Here is a 24226-nt window from a genome sequence, read left to right as displayed (position 1 = left end):
GTACAAAAGAACAAGATTTGTTAAACCCACAAGTGCTTTTTTTTTACCACTACTATTCTGAAAATAGCCGAAAGCCACAGAGAAAAACCCAGAGAAGCTGACAATCGGCGGGGGATTGTCGTATAACACGCACCCAAGATTTTCACCTGATTTTAAGGGGAAAAAAGTGCATGTTATACGCCGATAAATATAAGGTAATTATGACAAATAGTAATATAATAATAATAATGATTAAAGTTATTCAATAATGTAATCAAATCAAAAACACTGAAATTGTTCAGTTGCAGAATTTGTTACTTTCAGTGTTTGATGACGAATTTCCCCACAAATCGCTATCGCTCAATTCTGCAAGTGATTCTAATTTATTATCGCTGTTTTCTAGCTGGTCTAAAACTGCTTTGATGTAAAGGGACACTTTTTGGTTGCTATGGACAATCTTCAGTTTCCAGGCAGAAAGAACAAAACTGCATGCAGGGCACTGGACAAACCACTAGGGACAAAAGAGATGTGAAATATGATGTGATACAGTACTGTAATCTGTAAGACTCGCATCAGTCGGACCAAAGTAGTACAGGACTACTTTGAAGTCGGTGGGACTTGAAGTCGCACAGATATGAATGGTACTCATTGGAAATCATGGGGTACGACTTGTCATGTGACTTTGCAGTCCCAAGTGGCAGGTCAAGTCGCATAAGTGTGAAAGGGGCCTTAATTAAATTTACTACAAACATCACCATCCAACACCCCTTAGTTGTGATTATGCTCCTACAGTATATTGAACTTCCAGTCAAGTGACTATATATAACATTTTTAAACTGGCTAATGAAGTGATGGAATGGAGAGCTTCTTGACACGTTTCTTAGATACCAACATCACTCCTTCAGGAATACAGGTGAGGCTATCGTTTGATGGCTGTGAATTCTATCAGAGTGTACTCTCTGAAAATGATCCCTTGGGCAAGCACAGGGACCCCAACAGGGGAAGACCAAACCATTCATGGATGGCTACAGACTTCTGATGGTTGGCAATCACTCGGAATGCCACCCCAATGCACATATGCAATGTAAGTCAATACATTTGCCCTTCAGAATGATGCAACACACAGATTTGAATGCACTGTGCATTGCTGTGCGCTGCATTACCAAAAAAAGTTCAGGTCTATTTTTTTTTTATGTTTTAAGACTCATGACAGGTTCATTTCAAGATACTTGGAGTGCTTTAACTGCTTGCGGACCAGCCATCGCAGTTTTATTGTGGCTCCACTGCACGAAATCACGTTATTGTACGTGATCTCATGAGGCTTGGATAGCAGAAGCGCACGTGCCCTTGTCGCAAGCTCTATGATTCCGACCTCGGGTATACCCACGATCGTGTCACGGAGAGGAAGAATGGGGAAATGCTGATGTAAACAAGCTAAACAAGCATTTCCTCCTTCTGCCTAGTGACACTGTCACTGGTCACCACTCTCTGTAATCGGGGGCGGTGATCAGTGTCGTCTCACACACAGCCCCTCCCCCCCACAGTTAGAATCACTTCCTAGGACACACTTAACCCCTGCAGCGCCCCCTCCTGGTTAACCCCTTCACTGCCAGTCACATTTACACAGTAATCAGTGCATTTTTAATCGCACTGATCGCTGTATAAATGTGAATGGTCCCAAAATAGTGGCAAAAGTGTCTGGTGTGTCCGCCATAATGTCGCAGTCACGATAAAAATCGCTGATCACTGTCATTACTAGTAAAAAAAAAAAATTATAAAAATGCCATAAAACTATCCCCTATTTTGTAGACGGTATAACTTTTGCGCAAACCAATCAATAAACGCTTATTGTGATTTTTTTTTACCAAAAATATGTAGAATACGTATCAGCCTAAACTGAGGAAAAAATGTTTTTTTAGATATTTATTGGGGATATTTATTATAGCAAAAAGTTAAAAATTATGCGTTTTTTTCAAAATTGTTCTTTTTTTTATAGCGCATAGCGCAAAAAAAAAAACACAGAGGTGATCAAATACCACCAAAGAAAGGTCTATTTGTGGGGAAAAAATGACGTTGATTTTGTTTGGGAGCCACATTGCATGACTGCGCAATTGTCAGTTAAAGCGACGAAGTGCCGGATCGCAAAAAGTGCTCTGGTCTTTGCCCAGCCAAATGCTCCGGGGCTGAAGTGGTTAATATAACGTGCATCAATAGATAGATAGATAGATGTAATCTCATTTCAACTAGTTATTTTTAGGCAAATGATATCACCAATGAAAATTAGGTGGAGTATGATCAGCAAATAGCAGTAAAGCTGGATTCACATCTAGGCAGTTTTTGTGCTTTTTGCATTTTGCAGATTTGCACTACAGTCCATTTACCATGGTTTCCTATGGAACATGTTCTGTAGTGCAAATCTGCAAAATGCAAAAAACACTAACAAATGTATAGGTGTGAATCCAGCCTAATAACACAAGAACAACAAATTTTTTTTTTTTTTTACAAAATAAATCATAAATTAAATTTATTATCTACTCCATTTACACAGATACTCTTTAACTTTACTCTTGAGCTTGTTCATCTATGGTATCTCACATTTTTGGCTTGGGGTAGCCATGGATGGCCCAAAAAATAAAATCAATGCTCCCTATTTCCAGTATCTGGGCTGGTGAGCTGGTCTTATCCTCTCTGACAAAGTGTAGAAGAAACTGTCAATGTACTGCACATACACTGATGTCATTGTCAAGTGGGCATTGTGGTGGTCCTGGCCCTCAAGTGACATGTGTAAGGAACTGCAGACTCCAACAGCTGGGGATCTCATTTATGGCAGTTATCAATAATGTGACAGGTTCACTTTAAAGGAAAACCTACAAAGAACGAACCTAGTGATAAAAATTGAAATCAGTATTTTGCCACTGTTTTTCATAGGAGTTTTAGTTACAATGTTTCCTTGCTAGCACCGACTTTACTCTTTATCTAGAGAAGCATTTCTCAACCTTTCCTTAGTCATGACACCCTTTAGAAAAAATGAAAACTCTCGAGTTACCCCAGTCTAAAATGTAAAAAAATATTAATTTTACTTATCAATTGGAAACCGGAGCCTGGGGTGATATACACAACCACTTTGATGAAATTAATCCCCCATCACATCAGAGGGCCCCCATCATGTCAGAGATCCCCCATAAAATCAAAGTCCCCCCTTTATGTCAGAGTCACTTCATAAAAATCAGAGGGCCCCCATTATGTCAGATATCCCCTCATCAAATCAAAGTCCCCCCTTTATGTCACCGCATCGCATCTGAGGCACTCCATCACATCAGTTCCCCCTAGGGCTTTTTTCAGCTAGAACTTGGAGGAACTCAGTTCCACCACCTCTGGCTCAGGCCCTTTGCTTTCTGCTCACCACTATCTTCTGTAAACACAGAAGTTTGAATCCTCTGTGTACAAGTGACAGCTTGTCTCCCAATGGCTGCCACAGATCTGGTCTCCTAAATGGCTCCACTGAGTGCAGAATGGGAACAAGGAAGATGCAGGTGCCCGGGGTGCAGTGCCGATTCCTACACCCCCACTGGATGATCTCCCTGCAAGTGAAAGAGGCAGAGCCACCTACAGTGTGCGGAAAGGTACTAGAGCCAGCTGGGTGCTTCAGGTTAACACAGCAACACAAGTAAGACAGGTGGGAGATGGTGAAACTTTTAAGGAGGGGGAGAAAATGGGGCGGGGCAGGGCAGTTGGGGGGGGGGTTGGTTGCATTGCATACAGAGGTCAGAGCCAAAGAGCGGTGAAAGTGAGATATGGATGTGGATGCAGAGGTAAGCAGCTGTGGAAAAAGACTGAACTTTGCACTCTGTGTGTAGGGCACCCCTGAAATTTGCACTCTGTGTAGTCCACCCCTGAACTTTGCAGTCTGTGTAGTCCACCCCTGAACTTTGCATTCCGTGTGTAGAGCATCCCTGAACTTTGTATTCCGTGTGTGGGGCACCCCTGAACTTTGCACTCTGTGTAGGGCACCCCTGAACTTTGCACTCCGTGTGTAGGGCACCCCTGAACTTTGCAATTTGTGTGTAGGGCACCCTTGAACTTTTCACTCCGTGTGTAGGGCACCCCTGAACTTTGCACTCCGTGTGTAGGGCACTCCTGAACTTTGCACTCCGTGTGTAGGGCACCCTTGAACTTTGTACTCCGTGTGTAGGGCACCCTTGAACTTTGTACTCCGTGTGTAGGGCACCCTTGAACTTTGCACTCTGTATGTAGGGCACCCTTGAACTTTGCACTTTTTTTATGATGCGCAGATGGCATATTTACATCTTCTCCTGAATGCGGGGTGCAGCCCTGCATGCTGCCTGCCATGGATCAGAGTCATGCATTGCCATAGTGCAGGTGAGTTGCCCACCATCACCAATGTAATGAAAAACAACATGCATTATGGTCCTACAGCTTATTGGTTGTTATAGTGCTGGCTGCTGCCCCCCACCCACCTGATGGCAACCCATATCACTGATCCAGGGCAAACTGGGTCCAATGCTCACTGCATACTGAGAGAGCCCAGACAGCACCCAGGGTGCCACAGCTCTCTGCTGGAGTAACATTGGTCTAGAGATGATCAGCTGTTATTTATAACAGATAATTATACAAGAGCTTACAATCTAAGGTCCCTAACTCACATTCATACACACACATACTAGGACCAATTTAGACAGAAGCCAATTAACCTATATTGTTATGTTTTACTATATACTACAGCACACCTACCAATTTTCTAAGAAGGGAAAGGCTTGTAACCCTCCTTTACTCAAATGCTGTATGGGATGGATGAAAGGTTTAGTGTAGTATAACACGGTAGAATTGTGCATTTTTTACAGCAGACTGTACACCAAGCCAAACAGAGGACTTTTAAATGATATGTTATACACATAAAACATATAATTGACATAGTTGTGAGTCTCCAAGCATTATGATGAATAAAGGTAAAGCATGCCCAGGAAATAACATTTTTCAACGGTACTATTGCGCCATCTAGTGTTCATGCCACACTTTTCATTCTATGGACAAGGAACTGATCAGTATTAAACCCCAAAGAAAACATTTATTATATTGCAGCTTACCAATTTTAAGATGTTAATGCTTAATTAGATTTCTCTTTTAGCCTTTCTTTCCTTTATTTTCCCCTGGTTATCTGGCCAGTAAGTGTTGTTTTTCAAAAGAAAAAGCTTTCTTGCAGATGTATCAGGGATGACAAAAAACATTCAACAATGCAGGGGTGCTTACAATGATCAGCTATCATGTATGCAAAATGTTTAATCCCAAAAATTTACTATAAATGCTTAAATATGAGCAGGTGTTTTGCTTCACTTTGCTAGTGTATTTAAATCTGCTAGTACATCTAACACTCCCCTCCCTCCAGGCTAACAATGCTGCTGTCCAAAAGTGTCTCTTGCTCTTTTATCCAGAGTAGAGGCACTCTAAGCCCTTGTACACACGGTCGGAGATTACGACGGAATGTGTCCGATCTGACCGTTTTGACGGATATTCCGACTGTGTGTGGTCTCCATCGGACTGTTTCCGACGGAATATCCGACGGTCCAAGTTTTCCAACTTGTTGGTAAAATTTTCAGACAAAATGCTCCGATCGGACATACTCCGATCATGTGTAGAGAATTCCGATCGGACAAAATACCACGCATGCTCAGATCAAATTCCTACACCAAAGCTATTGGCTACTAGCGTGAACGTAGTCCCGTCATAACGAAATAACGTCATTGCGCCGGATTTTCCGACAACATTGTCCGACCGTGTGTATGCAACAGTTTCGGACAAAATCCGTCAGACAAAATCCGACGGATTTGGTTGTCGGAATCTCCGACCGTGTGTACAAGGGCTTATACAGGAGGTGTGTTACTGGTCTGAACAAGAGGTGAAAACCGAGAGAATAATGCCCAAAAATAAAACAAATGCAGTCATCTGATTAGTAGGATGCAATATATTACATTTTTGTGTTTGGGTTTAATATGGCTTTATATATTAGATTTCCAAAGTTTGCACTGGTGTCATCATATTAATAGAGATGGGCTAACGGTTCGGCCCGATCATACGTTCAGGCCAAACTTTGGTAGTTCGGATGTTCTGCGAACATCAAACAATATGCAGCGTTCGGGGCGCACTCGCGACTTGGTCCTGAGCTCCGTGATCGGGTCACAGAGCTGAAGAACACAAAGAATCACAATTAGTGACATCAGACGCCAAGCCACGCCCCCCTACAGTACAGGTTTTGCACAAACCAATCAATAAACGCTTATTGCGATTTTTTTACCAAAAATATGTAGAAGAATACGTATCGGCCTAAACTGAGGAAATTTTTTTTTTTATATATTTTTGGGGGATAATTATTATAGCAAAATGTAAAAAATAGTGCGTTTTTTTCAAAATTATCGCTTTTTTTTTTTATAGTGCAAAAAATAAAAACTGCAGAGGTGATCAAATCCCACCAAAAGAAAGCTCTATTTGTGGGGAAAAAAGGACGTCAATTTTGGAGCCACATCACATGACCGCGCAATTGTCAGTTAAAGCGACGCAGTGCCGAATCGCAAAAAGGGGCCTGGTCCGTGGGTTAAGTGGTTAATGAGGAAATATACGTCAATTTGGCCACTTGATGGCGCTAATGATACAGGAATAATCTATGTGAGAAAATAAGGGAAGTTTTTGTTCAGCTTGCACAATGCTTTTGACATTCAGCCAATGAATGTTTTATAAATACAGTGGAACCTTGGATTACGATCATAATCCGTTCCAGGAGAATGCTTGTAATCCAAAGCACTCGCATATCAAAGCAAGTTTCTCCATAGAAGTCAGATAATTCATTCCGCATTGACTTCATACCGCATGTGGCCAGAGGTGGGGGGGCTGGAAAAACTCGAAGACGGCTCTGCTGAACTCAGAAACCCTTGGAAACACTCGGAAACTGAGTATTTCTGAGTGTTTCTGAGTATTTCCGAGTGGTTCCAAGTATTTCCGAATGGCACCGAACCGTTCCGAGTGTCACCAGCGCCCCCCCCCACCTCTGGCCAAATGCGGTACTGCACGCCCCATTAGCATGAATTCTGCTCGTGTTGCGAGACAACCCTCGCAAACTGAGTCAGGATGTAAAAAAAAAAAAGTTGCTCGTCTTTCAAAACGCTCGTTAACCACGTTACTCGTTAACCAAGGTTCCACTGTAGACCGCATAGTATAAATAGGATACATTTTCATTTGCAAAGTGCATTTATCTTTAGCTTAGCGAATGAGGCAAAGCTGTGCTGACTCCAGTCATCTGATTATATGCAAACAAATATCCTGTTTTTTTTTTCTTTTTAATTTTTTTGGGTATTCTTCGGAAAGTGAAGATTCACTACTCCTTTAGTAAATCAACTCATTTTATAACTTTATCGTAGAAAATAGTGAAGCCTAATGCCCCATACACACGGTCCGAAATTAAGACGGAAAAAGTCCAATCGGATTACGTTGTTGGAAAAATCTGATCGTGTGTGGGCTCTATCAGACCTTTTCTGTCAGAATTTCTGACGGAAAAAGTTTGAGAGCTGGATCTAAAATTTTCCAACAAAAAAATCCGATCTGACTTTTTTTCGATCGCGTGTAGAGAGTTCCGACGCACAAAGTGCCACGCATGCTCAGAAAAAAATTGGAGACAAAAGCTATTGGCTACTGGCCTCTACCTAGTCCCATCGTACGTGTGTAACATCACCTCGTTCCGAATGATTGGATTTTCCGACAACTTTGTACGACTGTGTGTATGCAAGACAAGTTTCGGCCAAAATCCATTGGAAAAAAATTTGTGGTCGGAATATCCGACTGTGTGTATGGGGCATTAGATAAAAAAGATAAAACCTTAGATGGAAAGTTACAGGTTTATATAATTATATTTACTTTTTCCCCCCCCAAGGAGACTAGTACTCCCTCCTGTCTATAGGCACTTATAGTTACAAGCCTTGTTCAGTACTGTGGTGTACTCTGCCATAGGCTGATTGTATACAAAGAGCTTTCAATCCTATTCCAAAAAAAAATAAAAAGCGCGCTCACAAGGTAATCCATCATTGTTACAGAGGGATCGGGTTAGGCCCACATATCCGAAATAGCACTAGATGCTTCCATGCGGAAAAGCCACGGTGACATTTGGCTCCATCTTGCCCAAGTCTGTACACAGCAAATACCAATGTCAGATCAGGTCGGCCTCCCATCGCAAGATGTCTCTCTGGGGCACAAGGTCACCGGGCCATTTGTTAATTGGCTAAGATTCCTGTGCAAATCCCCAAAGTGGCTTGTTTGTACCAATTTGTTGCACCCTTTTGATTTTTCTTCCACCTTTTGAAGTTTCCTGTAAGTCTATTATTAGATTTGTTTTGTTGAATGAACTTGTGGGACTCTAATTTCCTGTTGTGATAGGTATAATGTGCCGTCTTGTCACGTCTTTCCGATCTTCCTGACACTTCATATCCCTTGGCTATAAAAAGCACCGGCAATCCAAGAATTCTGTGTCAACAAATGTGACATTGTCATTTCATCCTAAAAATACTAAAATGCTGATTAACCATTTGCGTACTGGGCACCTAAACCCCCCTCCTGCCCAGACCAATTTTCAGCTTTCACCGCTGACGCACTGTGAATGACAATTGCGCGGTCATACAATACTGTACATAAATTACATTTTGATAATTTTTTCCCCACAAATAGAGATTTGGTGGTATTTAATCACCTCTGTGGTTTTTATTTTTTGTTAAAAAAAATGTAAAAACCTCATTTAAAAAAAAATATATTTTTTATATTTTGTTATAAAATTTTGCAAACAGGTAATTTTTCTCCTTCATTGGTGTGTGCTGATGAGGCTGCACTGATGGGCACTGATAAGGCAGCACTGGTGGGCACTGATAGGCGGCACTGATAGGCGGCACTAGTAGGCACTGATAGGTGGCACTGGTGGGCACTGATAGGCGGCACTGGTAGGCACTGATAGGCGGCACTAGTGTGCACTGACAGGTGGCACTGATGGGGACACTGACGGGGGGCACTGAAGGGCATTGATAGGTGGCACTGGTGGGCACTGAGAAGTGGCACTAATAGGTGGCACTGATAGGTGGCACTGATAGCTGGCAGTGATTGGCACCGATAGGTGGCAGTGATGGGCACTGATAGGAGGCAGTGATGGGTATTGATGGGTGCCAATAATGGCCACTGTTTGGCACTGGTAGGTTACACTGATAGGCAGCACTGCTAGGTGGCAATTATGAGGCACTGATTGGCACCACTGGTGGGCATTGATAGGTGGCACTTGTGGATATTGATAGGTGGCACTCATGGGCATTGATAGGTGGCACTGGTGGGCACTGTGGGCACTGGCAGGTGGCAATGACAGGTGGCACTGGCAAGGGGTAATGATTGGCAGAGATGAGGCAGATGTGCCTCCTTCCTCTTCAGGACAGATGTTCCCTGCACATAAGCTGGTGATCGGCTGTCAGCGTGAGGAGAAAAAAAAAACAATTACTGAGCTTTTGTTTACACGTGTGATCAGCTGTCATTGGCTGACAGCTGATCACATGGTAATGGGCCGGGACCGGATCTGTGATCACCCGAGTCTTGCACCCAGCGTGCAAAGGGGAAGCCGTCTTATGACGGGCTCCTGGAAATTCAGGTCCGTGCTGTAGCCGTCATTCGGCTATAGCACGGACGCCAAGTGGTTAATAGAAGAAGAGGATTCGACCAACAGAGTTTAAAGTCCAATGCTAGGTTCAGGAAAATAAATAAAAATTAAAATCACCTGAATATTAGACAAGTGCAATTCGTTTAGTTACAAATTCATTTTTTAACAAATTTAGGCAAATTCATTAACCACTTCAGTACCAGGCACTTATACACCTTCCAGCCCAGACGAATTTTCAGCTTTCAACACTGTCGAAATTTGAATAACAATTGCGCGGTCATGCTACACTGTACCCAAACTACATTTTTATAATTTTGTTCCCACAAATAGAGCTTTCTTTTGGTGGTATTTGATCGCCTCTGGGATTTTTATTTTCTGCTAAACAAATAAAAAAAGACTGAAAATTTTGAAAAAAAAATATGTTTTTTTTTGTTTCAGTTACAAAACTTTGTAAATAAGTAAGTTTTCTCCTTCACTGATGGGCACTGACAGGTAACGATGATGTGGCACCAATGAAGTGGCACTGATATGTGGCACTGATAGGCGGCACTGAAAGGCACTGAGAGGTGGCACTGATATGCGACACAGATAGGCACTGATAGGTGGCACAAATAGGCACTGATAGGTGGCACGAATTGGCATGGATAGGCGGCACGGATTGGCATGGATAGGTGGCACGGATGGACATGGATAGGCGGCACGGATGAGCATGAATGGTCACTGATAGGCGGCATGGATGGGCACTGATAGGGGGCACAGATGAGCACTGATAGGTGGCATTGTAGTGTACAGTATTGTACGGATGGATGCCAATCAGTGCCAAACAATAATGCATGCCAATCAGTGATGCCCATTGTGGGCAGTGATTGGCATCCATTGTGGGCACTGACTGGCATCCCTGGTGCTGGGCATCCTTAGTGGTCTGGTGGTCCAGTGTGGGCATCCGCGGGGGGCTGCACTGATAATCGATCAGCACAGACCCCCCCCCCCCCCGTGAGAGGAGCAGCCTATCGGCTCTCCTCTACTCGCGTCTGACAGACACGAGTGAGGAAAAGCCGATCAACAGCTCTTCCTATTTACACTGTGATCAGCCGTGATTGGACGCGGCTGATCACATGGTAAAGAGTCTCCGTCAGAGACTCTTTACTGAGATCATAGTTGCGGTGTGTCAGACTGACACACCGCAACAACGATCGCCGCGATACGCGCCCCTGGGGACGTGCAGCGGCTTAATATCCTGATCACGTCATATGACGTCCGGTCAGGATATTGAAACCACTTTGCCGCTGTCATTCTGCTATATGGCAGGCAGCAAGTGGTTGATTTGCAAATATCCGAATTTTCTAATTTCTGAACGAATATTCTGAAATTTGAAAATTCTAAATTTCTAAAATTTTAAATTCTGAAATTCGAAAAATTCGGAAATTCAAAAATTCAAAAATTTGGAAATTCAAAAATCCAGAAATCCAAAAATAAGAATGAAAATTCCAAGACCCAAAAACTCGAAAATCCGAAATAATAACTAACTAATAATAGCTTAACTATTACTATTAAATTATAGGTATTGGAATTTCCTTTTAAATTTGGCTGTTAGTGAACGTAACGAAAACAAATTTATCAAAAGTTACGAATTATCCATAATAATGAATGCCATATCTAAACAAATGGAATGCAGCAAATTAATAATAATAAATAATAATAATAATAATTATAACAACGTATTATTGTTATTTATTATTATATAGTTTTGTTCCATTTGTTTAGAAGAGACATTCTTTATTTTGGATAATTCGTAACTTCAGATAAATTTGTAATTGGTACGTTCACTAACAGCCAAATTTGAAAGGAAATTCTGATACCTATAATTTAATAGTTATTATTAGTTAGTTATTATTTAGAATTTTTGGTTTTTCATTCTTTCTAACTTTCAAATTTTCTTTCTTATTTTCAGATTTTCTAATTTTTGCATTTTTGAATTTCCGAATTTTCAAATTCCGAATTTAAGAATTTTCAAATTTACAAATTGAAGAATTTATGAATTTACGAAAAAAAAAAAAAAAAAAAATGAACAACTTTTTTTGGCAGTGCACATGTCTACCGAATAATAATAAGCAGCTCTTACTGGAATACTGTACTTACCTCCTCTCTGTTGTCATTGTCTCCCACAGACTCACCACTCCAAACTATGGTCTCTTTTTAGGCATGAATTGTGCAAGAGCGGGACACCATGGCTTTGTTACATCTACAGTGCCTTGAAAAAAGTATTCATACCTCTTGAAAATTTGTATTAAACCCCTTTACTCTGATACCCCTAAATACAGCTGTCCTGTGAAGCAATCAGAGTTTTTTTTAGAGAGCAAGCAGCATCAAGGAGGTCAAGGAACACACCAGACAGGTTAGGGATAAAGTTGTGGAGAAGTTTAAAGCAGTGTTAGGTTATAAAGAAATATCCCAAGCTTTGAACATCTCACAGAGCACAATTCAATCCATCATCCGAAAATGGAAAGAGTATGGCACAACTGCAAACCTACCAAGACATTGTCGTTGCCCTAGGGTGACTACACTATGGGGGTTATTTACTAAAGGAAAATCCACTTTGCACTGCAAGTGCACTTGGAAGTAAAGTCGCTGTAGATCCGAGGGGGGCATGCAAGGAAAATAAAAAACAGCATTTTAGCTTGCACATGATTGGATGATAAAATCAGCAGAGCTTCCACTCATTTCAGATCTACCCCTTAGATTAAGAGCGACTGCACTTCTAAGTGCACTTTCAGTGCAAAGTGGATTTGCCTTTCATAAATAACCCTCAATGTCTTTGACTCCTAGCTCTGCTCCACCGTTGGGCCTCAGATGGAATCTACAAGTGGCCTTTTCTGTGCCCATTAGGTTTGGACTGCATTCCCACTCCAGAAAACCAGTCCTAAAATGACCATATACCCTATACTGGAGTGCATGGAGACAAGAAGTATCTGGAAATAGCTATGGAAATAGCCAGCACTTACAAGTTACGAAAGATGAAAAAATGTATTTATTTTCTAAAATTTATTTTTTTGTGGAGCACAGAGCAAATTTATTAGAATTTTAGGTTCAATTCAAAGCTGATATTTTATTTTTGGTAGATTCTGGAGAGTAAAGTAACATTAAACCTTATTTTTATTTACCATATTAACCACTTTCCGACCACCTGCTGTCTCTATACGGCGACAGTATGGCTCTCCTGCGCAAATCAACGTAGCTGTACGGCAGCTCATGCAGGAGCTGCTGCGGGCACACATGCCGCCGACACATGCTCACTCCCACTGTGGGAGCGTGCCCGCGGGTCGGGCAGACTCGATCTTGCTGGCGACCCGCGATTGCCTTGTGCACAGGCAGAATGGGGAATTGTCTATGTAAACAAGGCTTTTCCCTGCTCTGCTTAGTGACATGACAGAGATCTATTGTTCCCAGTGATTGGGAACAGTCATAGCTCAAGCTCTGGCTAAGCACTACATTGAAGTGTGAAACGCGTTAACTCTTGACTGTTCCTGCTGTGGCTTGTATTTTTGTTCACAATCATTTTTGAATAAAAGGCAAAAACATCTTCGTCCTGTTTTGATTACATGCAGGATGCAGGTAGGTTGTTGCCTCCTTGTCTAAATTGACCCTAATGTGTGTGTATGCATGTCAGATAGAGACTTTTGGTTGTAAGCTCCTCGAGGGCAGGGACTGATATGATTGCAAAAGGCTGTGTTATTTGACTGTATTTAACCACTTAAGTACCGCCTCACGCCGATATATGTCAGCAGAATGGCACGGCTGGGCACAAGCACGTACAGGTACGTTGCCCTTTAAGAGCCCAGCCTTAGGTCGTGCACGCGCCGCTGGCGGTGCACTCGCGACCCGGTCCTGAGCTCCGTGACCGTGGTCGCGGGACCCGCAGACCCGATCGCCACCGCTATCAGGTCACAGAGCTGAAGAACGAGGAGAGGTAAGTGTAAACAAACCTCTCCTCGTGCTTCCTAGTGAGCTTGTCACTGATTGTCTGTTCCCTGTCATAGGGAAAGACGATCAGTGACATCAGATGCCAAGCCACGTCCCCCTACAGTAAAAAAAACACACACTCTCACACTTAACCCCTCCCCGCCCCCTAGTGCTTAACCCCTTCACTGCCAGTGACATTTTTACAGTAATCAGTGCATTTTTAATCACACTGATCGCTGTATTAATGCCAATGGTCCCAAAAATGTGTCACAATTATCCGACGTGTCCGCCATAACGTCGCAGTCACAATAAAAATCGCTGATCGCCGCCATTACTAGTAAAAAAAAAATTATTAATAAAAATGCCATAAAACTATCCCCTATTTCAGTGATGGCAAACCTTGGCACTCCAGATGTTTTGAAACTACATTTCCCATGAATTCTCATGATGCTCAACTACACTTCAGAGTTCAGGAGCATCATGGGAAATGTAGTTCCAAAACATCTGGGGTGCCAAGGTTCGCCATCACTGCCCTCTTTTGTAGACGCTATAACTTTTGCACAAACCAATCAATAAACGCTTATTGCGATTTTTTTTTTACCAAAGATATGTAGAAGAATACGTATCGGCCTAAACTGAGGAAAAAAAATGTTTTTTTATATATTTTTGGGGGATATTTATTATAGCAAAAAGTAAAAAATATTGCATTTTTTTCAAAATTGTCGCTCTATTTTTGTTTATAACACAAAAAATAAAAACCGCAGGGGTGATCAAATACCACCAAAAGAAAGCTCTATTTGTGGGAAAAAAATATGCCGATTTTGTTTGGGAGCCACGTCGCACGAGCGCGCAGTTAAAGCGATGCAGTGCCAAATCGCAAAAAGGGGCCTGGTCCTTTAGCTGGAAAATTGTCCGGGGCTTAAGTGGTTGAAAAATACCTGTAATAAATATCTACAAACAGTTGGAGGCTAGTCTCATCTCCAAGCGATGTAAAACACCTGTTGTGGAATAATATAATTTTTTGGAGGATAGACCCTTAGAACTTTTTTTGAACACAGCGTAGACACAGCAGCCGATGCAGTAACCAATTGTGTCCAATCAGAAATAAACTTTTGACAGCGTACCTTTGGGGCTGATTTGAGACTGTAGGTTGGTACAGATATAAACATCCCTTTATAATATATATTAACCAGTTGCCGACCGCCGCACGCCGATGTACGTCGGTACAATGGCACGGGCAGGCATAAGGACATACATGTACGTCCCTTGCCTCCCGCGGGTCGGGGGCCCGATCGGGCCCCCGCCCGGTGCCTGCGGCGGTCGGTATTCGTACGGGAGCGATCCCGGACGAGGGGACGGCCATTCATTCATGGCCACCCCCTCGCGATCGCTCCTGACGAATAGAAATCCCCGGTGACATCACTTCCTCTCCTGTAATGTAAACACAGGAGAGGAAGTGATGTATTCTCTCCTCCGTGTCGGTATTTTTCGTTCCGACACGGAGGAGAGCGGATCAGTAAGTTGCACCAACACTCTACACACACAGTAGAACATGCCAGGCACACTCACACCCCCCCTTTACCCCCCGATCACCCCCCCAATTACCCCTGCCCCCCAGTCACAGTGACACCAATGTCATTTTTTTTTTTTTTTTTTTTTGCATTGGTGTCATTTGTGACTGTAATAACTGTTAGGGCAGTTAGAGTTAGCCCCCTTTAGTTCTAATGTACCCCCCTAACCCCCCCAATAAAGGTTTAACCCCGTGATCACCCCCCGTCGCCAGTGTCACTAAGGCTGGGTTCACATTGCAGCGGTTTATGAGAACGAATGTGATTCGCACCGCACTGCAGTGCAAATCACATCCGATCTCTGTGCGATTCGAGTTCAGCCATTCGCCGCACCCGCCGCACCCGCCACACCCGCCGCACCCGCCGCAAATTCGCACGGGACCCTTTTTTTGGCCCGCAGCAGAATCGGATCGCATGGGTGTTCACACCATGCGATCCGAGTTTGCAGATCGCACTGCGATATGCGAACTGATCTGGGGGTGTCAGTAACATTTCACTGACACTCCCAGCAGTTCGCATAGGGCAGTGTGAACTGCCGCCGGGAGGCATGCGATGCGGGAACCCGCCGCGCATTCGTGGCGTTCCCGCATCGCTCCAGTGTGAACCCAGCCTAATAAGCGATCGTTTTTCTGATCGCTGTATTAGTGTCACAGGTGACGCTAGTTAGGCAGGTAGGTATTTAGGTTCGCTGCAGCTTTTTATAGCGCCAGGGACCCCCATATACTACCGCATAAAGCCCCCTAATTGCCCCCTAGTTAACCCTTTCACCAGTGATCACCATATAACTGTTACAGGTGACGCTGGTTGGTTAGTTATTTTTTTATAGTTTCAGGGCACCCGCCATTTATTACCTAGTCTCACTAGTGTACCCCTAAATTTAGGGGTGTCTACTTTCCAAAATGGGGTCATTTGGGGGGGGTTTGTGCCATCTTGGCATTTTATGGCCTTTAAAACTGTAACGCCCTTAGAAAGCCTGAAGGCGGTGCTTGGTTTTCGGGGCCCCGTACGCGGCTAGGCTCCCAAAAAGTCCCACATATGTGGTATCCTCGTACTCAGGAGAAGCAGCAGAATTTATTTTGGGGTGTCATTTCACATATGCCCATGGCATGCATGAGCAATATATCATTTAGTGACAACTTTGTTAAAAAAAAAAAAAAAAAAAAAAAGTTTGTAATTTTCCCGCAACTTGTGGCAAAATATAAAATATTCCATGAACTCAACATGCCTCTCAGCAAATAGCTTGGGGTGTCTACTTTCTAAAATGGGGTCATTTGTGGGGGTTTTGTGCCATCTTGGCATTTTATGGCCTTCAAAACTGTAATAGGTAGTGAGAAGTGAACTCAAAAATTTACGCCCTTAGAAAGCCTGAAGGCGGTGCTTGGTTTTCGGGGCCCCGTACGCGGCTAGGCTCCCAAAAAGTCCCACATATGTGGTATCCCCATACTCAGGAGAAGCAGCAGAATTTATTTTGGGGTGTCATTTCACATACGCCCATAGCATGTGTGAGCAATATATCATTTAGTGACAACTTTGTGTAAAAAAAAAAAAAAAATTTTTTTTTTGTCATTATTCAATCGCTTGAGGCAAAAAAATAAAATATTCAATGGGCTCAACATGCCTCTTATCAATTTCCTTAGGGGGTCTACTTTCCAAAATGGGGTCATTTGGGGGGGTTTTGTACTGCCCTGCCATTTTAGCACCTCAAGAAATGAGATAGGCAGTCGTAAACTAAAAGCTGCGTAAATTCCAGAAAACGTACCTTAGTTTGTAGATGTGACAACTTTTGCGCAAACCAATAAATATACAATTATTGACTTTTTTTTTACCAAAGACATGTGGCTGAATACATTTTGGCCTAAATGTATGACTAAAATTGAGTTTATTGGATTTTTCTAATAACAAAAAGTAGAAAATATCATTTTTTTTCAAAATTTGCGGTCTTTTTACGTTTATATCGCAAAAAATAAAAATCGCAGAGGCAATCAAATACCATCAAAAGAAAGCTCTATTTGTGGGAAGAAAAGGACGCAAATTTTGTTTGGGTACAACATTGCATGACCGCGCAATTACCAGTTAAAGCAGCGCAGTGCCAAAGTGTAAAAAGACCTCTGGTCATTTACCAGCGAAATGGTCCGGTCTGAAAGTGGTTAAACCCACACGTGTCCAAAGACAACAGCATGGTCCTGTGTTGGAATGTCAGGCCAGTTTTACTAGATTGGGTGCTAAATAAACACACTGGCTTCTAGCTCCGAGGCCTTGACTGCTGATCTATGCAGTTTACAAATCACGACGAGACATCACTTAATCCCTGAACTATTTGAAAAGTTGCACCCATGGAAAGTTACTGGCTATGGTAATGCCTGGGTATCAACAAATACAAATGAGATCACCCATTATTTGCCCTATCGCCAAGCACATCAACTCAGCACAGCCTACCCCCTATTGTGTGCAAGTTAATCTTCTGCATGTGGCTGTATGACTGATCCGACGGTATATGAGAGCCTGCAGTGTGGGCACCTTCTGCAGTGGCAGAAAAGATGGCTTTGAGGGTAAGTGGTACACTTAATAATAATTATTATTATTAGAATAATAATTGTCAGTCTGTGCTTGTCTAAAGAATGTAAGATATGGTATATTTGTGACTGATTCCAAGATATATTAACCGCTTCAACCACGGAAGATTTTACCCCCTTCCTGACTGGAGCACTTTTTGCGATTCAGCACTGCGTTGCTTTAACTGACAATTGCGCGGTCGTGCGACGTGGCTCCCAAACAAAACTGATGTCCTTTTTTTCCCACAAATAGATCTTTCTTTTGATGGTATTTGATCACCTCTGCGTTTTTTTATTTTTTGCGTTATAAACAAAAAGTGAGCGACAATTTTGAAAAAAAGCAATATTTTTTACTTTTTGCTATAATAAATATCCCCCAAAAAATATATAAAAAAACAAATTCTTTCCTTAGACCAATATGTATTCTTCTACATATTTTTGGTAAAAAAAAAAAATAAATCGCAATAAACGTATATTGATTGGTTTGCGCAAAAGTTACAAAAATAGATATAGTTTTTTGGCATTTTTATTATTAATTGTGTTTTATTAATAATGGCGGCAATCTGCCATTTTACCGTGACAGCCACATTATGACAGACACATCGGACACTTTTGATACTATTTTGGGCCCATTGTCATTTATACAGCGATTGTTGCTATAAAAATGCACTGATTACTGTGTAAATGACAATGGCAGGGAAGGAGTTAAACACTAGGGGGCGATCAAGGGGTTAAGTGTGTCCTAGGGAGTGATTCTACCTGTGGGGGGTGGGCTACCTCTGACATGACAGCGATTACTGCTCCCTATGACAGGGAGCAGTGATCTCTGTCATGTCACAAGGCAGAACAGCAAAATGCCTTGTTTACATGGGCATCTCCCTGCTCTGCGCCTCCATGACACGATTGCTGGGACACCAGCGGACATCGAGTCCGCGGGTCCCGTGGGCACGGTCACGCTGTACGGGGCGGCACATGTGCCCGCTAGCCCCGCCAATTAAAGGGGGACGTACAGGTATGCCCATTCGCCCACCGCTGCTATTGGTTAAAGTGTACAGTATATAAATCCAAGAACAAAAATTTATGGCAAGCTTACTAGTCCTTAGATACGGTGGCTGCATTTGTTTTCTTTTTTTTATCCTTTTTTTATTTTTTTACTATGTCTCCCCTACTCCTCCTCTTCATAGCATGGAGGGGATTGTAGCCCACATAAATAACTGGGAGCAATGTAACTGATAATAGTGCAGAGTGCATAGAACGTGAAAAGATAAAAGAAAAAGCTTTCAGTGGTATAGTTAATCAACCCAAAGAGAGTAATGAAGTTCATTGTTAGGGTTTACATACACTTTAATTTTCTCCTGTATTTGAGTACTTTATTTATTTTTAAATTAGAAAGAAGCCAGTGACATTTTAAAGAATGATAGTCTGTGTGATACTCCTTTTGAATTGACATCTTATTCCAAATGCTCATTTTACTATACTATACTGATTGTTGTTTGCCATAAAGATCATTATTCTCATCAAAGAGGGCCATTGAGAGCTGAAAATAATGATCATTCACTCTAGCAAATAACAACTGTGGTATGACTTACTGTAACAGAGAATCTTAAAGGAAGACATATAGTAAGCCCATTGTTTTTAATGTTTCCTATATCATTAGATCTTTAATAATAATAAAAAATAAAATAAGTGAAATACACAGATAAAATTAATATAAGAGAAGAGTTTTATCTGCCATAGAGTTTGTATTTCTATCCATCCAGGCATGGAATTTATACAGCTCCTCTGTAAACCATTTTAGTCAACAGTTCCTTACAGGGCCGGTGCTACCACTAGGCAAACTAGGCAGCCGCCTAGGGCGTTCTGCTGCCAGGGGGCGCTCGGCCACTGGTGTTCCTTCTCTCTTCTCTCTACAACAAGCAATTAAGTCTCAGCATCAGCAGGCAGCCGCCGCTCCGTTCGCACATAGTGTCAGAGGCACAGTGCCGGCGGAGGACTGTGTCTGTGTCCAGAATGAATGGAAGCAAGCAAACATTTATTGATGGGCACTAGTAGGCTACATTGTTGGGAGCTGGTGAGGCTGCATTTGATGCGCATTTAATTAAAAGGGTGGGGTATACATGGGCAGTATAAAGGGGGTGGGGTCAGGGGTGGAGCCAAGGGGAGTGCGGCAAAATGAGGTTTCGCCTAGGGTGTCAAAAATCCTTGCACCAGCCCTGGTTCCTTATATATATATATATATATATATATATATATATATATATATACAATGCTGTGAAAAAGTATTTGCCCTCTTTCTGATTTTTTTTTGCATATTTGTCACACTTAAATTACTCAGATCATCAAACGAATTTTATTATTACACAAAGATAACCCAAGTAAATACAAAATGCAGTTTCTAAATGATGGTTTCATTTATTAAGGCAAAAAAGCTGTCCAAACCTGCCTGGCTTTATGTGAAAAAGTAATTTCCCTCTAAACCTAATAACTGGTTGTGCCACCCTTGGCGGCAACAACTGCAATCAAGCGTTTGCGATAACTGGCAATGAGTCTTTCGCATTGCTGTGGAGCAATTTTGGCCCACTCTTCTTTGCAGAATTGTTTTAAATCAGCCACATTGGAGGGTTTTCCAATGTGAACGGCCTGTGAAGGTCATGATACAGCATTTCAATTGGATTTAAGCCAGGGCTTTGGCTAGGCCACTCCAAAACCTAAATTTTGCTTTGTTTGAACCATTTGGAGGTGGACTTGTGGACTTGTTGTTTCGGATCATTGTCCTGCTGCATAACCCTAGTGCACTTGAGCTTGAGGTCACAAACTGATGGCCGGACATTCTTCTTTAGTGCCCGTTCACACAGGGGCGACACAACTTGCAGCGCGACTCACAGACGCGACCTGCACACGACTTCAGCAACGACTTGCAAAACGACTACTGTATAGAAGTCAATGCAAGTCGCCCCAAAAATAGTACTGGAACCTTTTTCTAAGTCGGAGCGACTTGAGTCGCTCTTATTAGAACGGTTCCATAGTACAGAACGGAGCGTGACTTGTCAGGTGGCTAAGTCGCCTGACAAGTCGCGGTAGTGTGAACGGGGCACTTAGGATTTTCTGGTAGAGATCAGAATTTATGGTTCCATCAGTTATGGTAAGTCGTCCAGGTCAGGCTACCACCACCATGTCTGACTGTTGGTATGATCTTCTTGTTATGAAATGCTGTATTTGTTTTATGCCAGATGTATCGAGATGCACACCTTCCAAAAAGTTTAATTTTTGTCTCATCAGTCCACAGAATATTTGCCTAAAAGTCTTGGGAATAATCAAGATTTTTTTGGCTAAATTTGAGATGAGCCTTTGTGTTCTTTTTGGTTAGCAGTGGCTTTGGCCTTGGAACTCTCCCATGGATGCCATTTTTGCCCAGTCTCTTTCTTATGCTGCGTACACACGACCGGACTTTTCGAGGGGCTAGGTCCGACAGACTTTCAACGGAGTTCTGACAGAGTTCTGACGGACTTTCCGAATGAACGGACTTGGCCACACACAATCACACCAAAGTCCGACGGATTCGAACGTGATGACGTACGACCGGACTAGAATAAGGAAGTTTATAGCCAGTAGCCAATAGCTGCCCTAGCGTCGGTTTTTGTCCGTCGGACTAGCATACACACGAGCGGATTTCTCGGTAGGAACTGGGTCCAGCGGAGTTCCGGCGGAAAAATTTGAAACATGTTCCATTTCTAAAGTCTGTCGGATTTTTACAAATCTAAAGTCCGCTGCAGCCCACACACGATCGAATGGTCTGCCGGAATTGTTCCGTCGGACCTTTGATGTTGAAAAGTCCGCTCGTGTGTACGGGGCATAAATGTTGAATCATGAACACTGATCTTTCCTGAGGCAAGTGAGGCCTGCAGTTCGTTAGATGTTGTTCTGGGTTCTTTTATGACCTCGTGGATGAGTCGTCGTCATGCTCTTGGAGTAATTTTTGTAGGCCGGCCACTCCTGGGAAGGTTCACTACTGTTCCAAGTTATCTCCATTTGTGGATAATGGCTCTCCTCGTGGTTCACTGGAGTTCCAAAGCCTTAGAAATGGCTTTGAACCCCTGCCTAGACCGATACATGTACATTACTTTTGTTTCTAATCTGTTCTTGATTTTTTTTTAGATTGTGGCATGATGTGTGGCTTTTTGTGATCTGTTAGCGTGTTCCACTTTGTCAGACAGCTTCTGTTTATGTGATTTCTTGATTCAACAGGTCTGGCAGTAATCAGGCCTGGGTGTGGCAAGTGAAATTTAACTCAGCTTTCCAAAAAATTGTGGATAATCACAGTTCATTCATGATTCAGCATGGCAGGGGGCAATTACTTTTTCACATAGGGCCAGGCAGGTTTGAACAGCTTTCTTCCCTTAATAAATGAAAAAATAATAAAAAAAACTGCATCTTGGATTTACTCGGGTTATCTTTGTGTAATATTAAAATTTGTTTGATGATCTGAATCATTTAAGTGTGAGAAATACACAAAAAAAAAAAAAAAAGCTGGAAGGGGGAAAATACTTTTTCACAGCACTATAGATAGTATACCGTGTATATATATAAATTATATAGGAAATCTAACATTATCCAATATTGAAATTATCATCCTGTTAATCCAATGTGTGTGTGTGTGTGTGTGTGTGTGTGTGTGTGTGTGTGTGTGTGTGTGTGTGTGTGTGTGTGTGTGTGTGTGTGTGTGTGTGTATGTATGTATATATATATATATATATATATATATATATATATATATATATATATATATATATATATATATATTATAATAGTGCTTTCCCTCTCAAGTTTAAAGTGCGTGTACATTTTTTGGGGGACTTTTCAGCTTTTTGCAGTTCAATAATACAAGATCTCCTAGAGGTGTTCAATCCAAAACTGGCATCACAGTTTCAGGTAGAGCCTCCCCTTTAAATTCCTTTATGGTCGAATATTAGATACATTGTTTTTTCAATAGCTTTCTCTAAAGATTTTGCCCTTGTCCTTGACTGGAAATACTCTTCAATAATTCTCATTTGACGTCCAAAAAATCGACTAATTCATCTCTTGCTTTACATGCAATTGAAATTCAGCCTTATAGGTAGCACTTTATCTCTTCCGCTGCTCATTTTCGATTAAACTCCTTGTGACAGTTTTAATAAAACACAAATTAATTATTCAGTGCATTCAATTTTTTTTGGTCAGAAACACAATCTATTTCTCATGCAAACACTTCATATCTAAGCTATGTCAAGCAGTTGCTAAAGTTGGAATTTAAATGCTTTTGTTGTTTGACTATTTATTTTATGAAACATTTTTTCCTTGAATTGCCTTCATTTATATGACGTTTTACAGAGAACATGATACTGTTTACAATGAGTTTTGTTTCTGAAGGCAAACCAAGAGTTGGCAAGAATTGTGAATTTTCACTCTTAAAGTGAACCTGTACACAGACACAGACTCCCTACGGAATTTCTACCTCCATAGCCAAGGCAGTAAGAGATCACTCTTATTCAACGGCATTTGTGCCAGCAACAGAGAGACATCTCACTGCATCTGCCTACAGAGGGAGCTACTCTATAGGGGCAGAAGGCAAACTCTTTAGTGATTGGTGATTCGTCTGTAGCAGCAGAATCACTCAACTGACATCAATCTCAAGTACTGTATGTACACATTCTGAACAATCAATAGATGTGCTTTAAAACCATCCCCTATTCACCCCTCTAGCTATAGGCACTGTGGAGAAATTGGTCTTCAAAATACTCAGCAAAGTCACTGAAATTTTAGTTTAGTTTTTTTCTAATGCTTTATATTGCAAGAGAATCTTGACAACTTGCAAACCTTCTAAAGTGTTTCTAAGCTGTTAGCAGTGGCGACCAACTGGGGGGCGGTGGTCCGCCCCCGGGAGCCACACACTGCGGGGGGGTGTCAGGCCGGCACCCCCCGTGAGTGAAGCAGTGACAGCGGTGCGGTGACAGGGCAGCCAGGGAGAGCCAGGAGAGCCGAGCTGTGACAGGGTGCGGGGATGCCCGGGCTGGGTATGGAACATACCCCTGCCCGGGTGACACCCAGAACCAGCCGAGTGGTGCAGGATAAAGAAGACACTCTCTCTCCTCCTATACCGCAGGGGGAGAGAGAGAGACACTGTGCAGCGCTTAATAGAGGAACTGCTGTAGTTAACTTTTAACCAGCAGGTGATTGGTTGCAATCATTATCTTGTTAACATGAAAAATTAACTCCAGCAGTTCTCGACCTCTGTTCTGAGCTGCTGTGTCTCTCCCCTGGCTGCATAATTAAGGTAGGAAAGAAGCTGGGGGGCCGGGGGGGATCTGTGTAACATGCAGGGGTCAGTCCAGAGCTGTGGGGGGGTCTGTGTAACATGCAGGGGTCCAGAGCTGCGGGGGGGGGGGCCTCTGTGTAACATAAAGGGGCCCAGAGGTTTAGGATGCTGTGCAATGTAAAGGGAT

At 42.4% G+C, this 24226-nt stretch overlaps 1 protein-coding gene across 2 annotated transcripts in view; it reads left to right on the top strand.

Moving 5' to 3' along the window:
* The window catches only part of GRIFIN (galectin-related inter-fiber protein), a 102982-nt gene that overhangs the window by 49110 nt on the left and 29646 nt on the right, over positions 1-24226 (top strand). The window contains exon 1 of one of the 2 annotated variants that reach the window (XM_077449149.1): positions 17603-17744. The exons of the other annotated variant lie outside the window; for it this stretch is intronic. Within the exon in view, the coding sequence (XP_077305275.1) occupies positions 17733-17744 (12 nt within the window). The 5' untranslated portion in view covers positions 17603-17732. Of the gene's footprint in view, positions 1-17602; positions 17745-24226 lie in introns of those variants that run through there. 2 annotated transcript variants of the gene reach the window in all.

The sequence above is a fragment of the Lithobates pipiens genome, unplaced genomic scaffold, assembly GCF_037356315.1.
Source record: "Lithobates pipiens isolate NorthernLeopardFrog02 unplaced genomic scaffold, aLitPip1_a1.2 Scaffold_22, whole genome shotgun sequence".
In the NCBI taxonomy this organism is placed as follows: domain Eukaryota; kingdom Metazoa; phylum Chordata; class Amphibia; order Anura; family Ranidae; genus Lithobates; species Lithobates pipiens.
The sequence above is the reverse complement of the archived record's forward strand: the minus strand, read 5'-3'. Positions and strand labels throughout refer to the sequence as shown.